This window comes from Chinchilla lanigera, unplaced genomic scaffold (assembly GCF_000276665.1).
Source record: "Chinchilla lanigera isolate Chin_1 unplaced genomic scaffold, ChiLan1.0 scaffold00217, whole genome shotgun sequence".
In the NCBI taxonomy this organism is placed as follows: Eukaryota; Metazoa; Chordata; class Mammalia; order Rodentia; family Chinchillidae; genus Chinchilla; species Chinchilla lanigera.
In genome coordinates this window covers 153,851-156,085 of record NW_004955618.1, presented here as the reverse complement: position 1 = coordinate 156,085, position 2,235 = coordinate 153,851, and the positions used below count along the sequence as shown (strand labels likewise).

The 2,235-nt window shown below is 45.7% G+C and overlaps 1 protein-coding gene across 1 annotated transcript in view; it reads left to right on the top strand.

Moving 5' to 3' along the window:
- Window positions 1-2,235, top strand: part of LOC102012716 (PRAME family member 23-like) — an 8,841-nt gene that overhangs the window by 5,410 nt on the left and 1,196 nt on the right. Inside the window, exon 4 of the mRNA XM_013510148.1 lies at window positions 79-258. Coding sequence (XP_013365602.1) covers window positions 79-258 — 180 coding nt within the window. The remainder of the gene's footprint in view (window positions 1-78; window positions 259-2,235) is intronic.

Here is a 2,235-nt window from a genome sequence, read left to right as displayed (position 1 = left end):
CAAAATACACTGCAGAGACCTAGGGCCAGTGGTCCACCTCCCTCATCATCAACACACCTCCTCTGCTCCTGAGAACAGGGGAGGGAAGGGACACAGTGCCCAAATGCGACAGTTTTTCCTGTGGCCATCATCTTATCAGGATTCTGCAGAAGAGCAGAGTTCTGACAGCCAGCAGGGATGCAGATGGGAGCAACAAGCCTGGCTCCATCACTAATGCCCTGAAGAGTCCAATCTTGGGATCAAGCCTGCCCCCTGCTGGTGAGTTAGGTCGTTTGCGGGAAGTATTTATGAGCAAGGTTGTATTTTGTAGTCTAGTTTTCAAAATTACTATTATGAAATGCTGTTTAGCTGGGAGTGGTGGTATATGCTTGTTGTCCAAACACTCTGGAGGCTGAGAGAGGAGGACTGTTGTGAGTTCATTGTCATCCTGGGGTACAATGTGAGTTTAAGGCCCGCCTGAACTGCATAGCAGGACACTTTCTTAAAAAGAGAGAGATACAGAGAGAAACAGAGAGAGAAGGAACTGCTGTTTCAGGATGAATATTAGTGTTGTAACTTACATAAATACCAATGATACAAATTGTTTTTTAACTTAGAGAGGAATAAGAGCATGGGGGCACTTTCCTGTAATACAAGCACTGTAGTCTGGTGAGGACGGAGAATAGCAATTTCCTCTAGCATAAATTGCACAAATAACTCCCGCAGTTCTTGTCTCAAAATAAAGACTTAGCTGAGTGCAATCTCAGCACCCTGTAGGCTGAGGCAGCGTGATCACAGTTGGAGCACACATTCAGGCATAAGCAAGACCCTGTCTGAAAACAAATAATTAGAGCCAAACAGATTTTTGGAGCACACATTCAGGCATAAGCAAGACCCTGTCTCAAAACAAATAATTAGAGCCAAACAGCCAAACAGGATTTCAGCATTACAGTTTTCCATTCCAAGTAGTGAAAAGAAAGGAGGGAGGGAGGGAAGGTGTGAGAAAGGAAGAAAGGAAGGGAAGAAGGAAGGGAGGGAGAGAGGGAGGGAGAGAGGAAGAAAGGGAAGAAGGAAGGGAAAAATGAGGGGAAGGAGGAATGAAGAAAATGTCTATAGCTGCAACCCACCCACAAATTCTTTTCCAGATTGATCAATGCTCCTCACACAGTTCCCAAGTCAGCACATGGCCCTTCGTGCATCTAGGATCCTCCACTGGAGAATGATTCCTTCCTCAGCTGAACTCCCCTTTCATTATGTGTGGATCTAGACTTTGAACCAAGGAACTGCTACCATTTAGCTGTGTCACAGCACTATTGTGGGTTTTTTTTTTTTTTTTCAGGACAAAGATTTGAACCCAATGCATTTTTCAGGTACTTACATCCCACTCCTGTTTTGATTTTTTTTGTTGTTGTTATTCTGAGACACAGTATTTCTAATTGAGATTGGAGTGTGGTGGTGCAGGCCTGCAATTCCAGCACTCATGAGGCTGAAGCAGCAGGATCACCAGGAGTAATGCGGTGGAGAGGAGGAGAAGCAGTCAGGGATCCTAGTGTGCTGGGAAGGGAGGAGCAGGGAGGGCAGGGTGTGGCTAACAAGGGGGATAAAAGAGGAGAGGGGCAGAGGAGGAGATGCTCAGTCCTGGAGCTGCCAGTCACTGCTGTTCCTGTCTAGATTCCTGGAGCCCTGTCACTATCTCCTGAGTCTGCACTTGGTGAGTCCCTGGCCTCCACAAGAATGAGGATGCCCCCCTTCTCTCAGCCTGTGTCATGGGGGCAAAGAGGTCACAGATGTTACTGGGGATTCTGTGACTTCTGTCTCTTCAAATGTATAGGATTGGAAATTTTTAGGTATTATGTGGGGGTTTATTAGCATGAAGTCCTGCTATTTTACCCAGCTGGATTTCACCTCAGTATGTAGCCCAAGCTGGCTTTGAACTCCAGGTTCTCCCGTCTCACCCTCCTCTAATTGGTAATATCACTGGTATAACAAGCCAGGGTTAGATTTTTCTTTTGATTAAAAATTTGCAAATTTGCCTTCATGCATTATATCCTGCCTTTGCATTGGTTTAGGTCATCTCATAATTTTTGTTGTTGTTGTTTTTCCCGTACAGGGAATCGAACTCAGGACTTTGCACTTGCAAGGCAGGCGCTGTGCCTCTGAACTAAATCCCCAGCCTCAATAATTTGTTTTTGAGAGAGGGTCTCACTATGTAGTCCAGGCTGGCCTTCTACTCACTTTGTATCTCAGGTTGGCTTC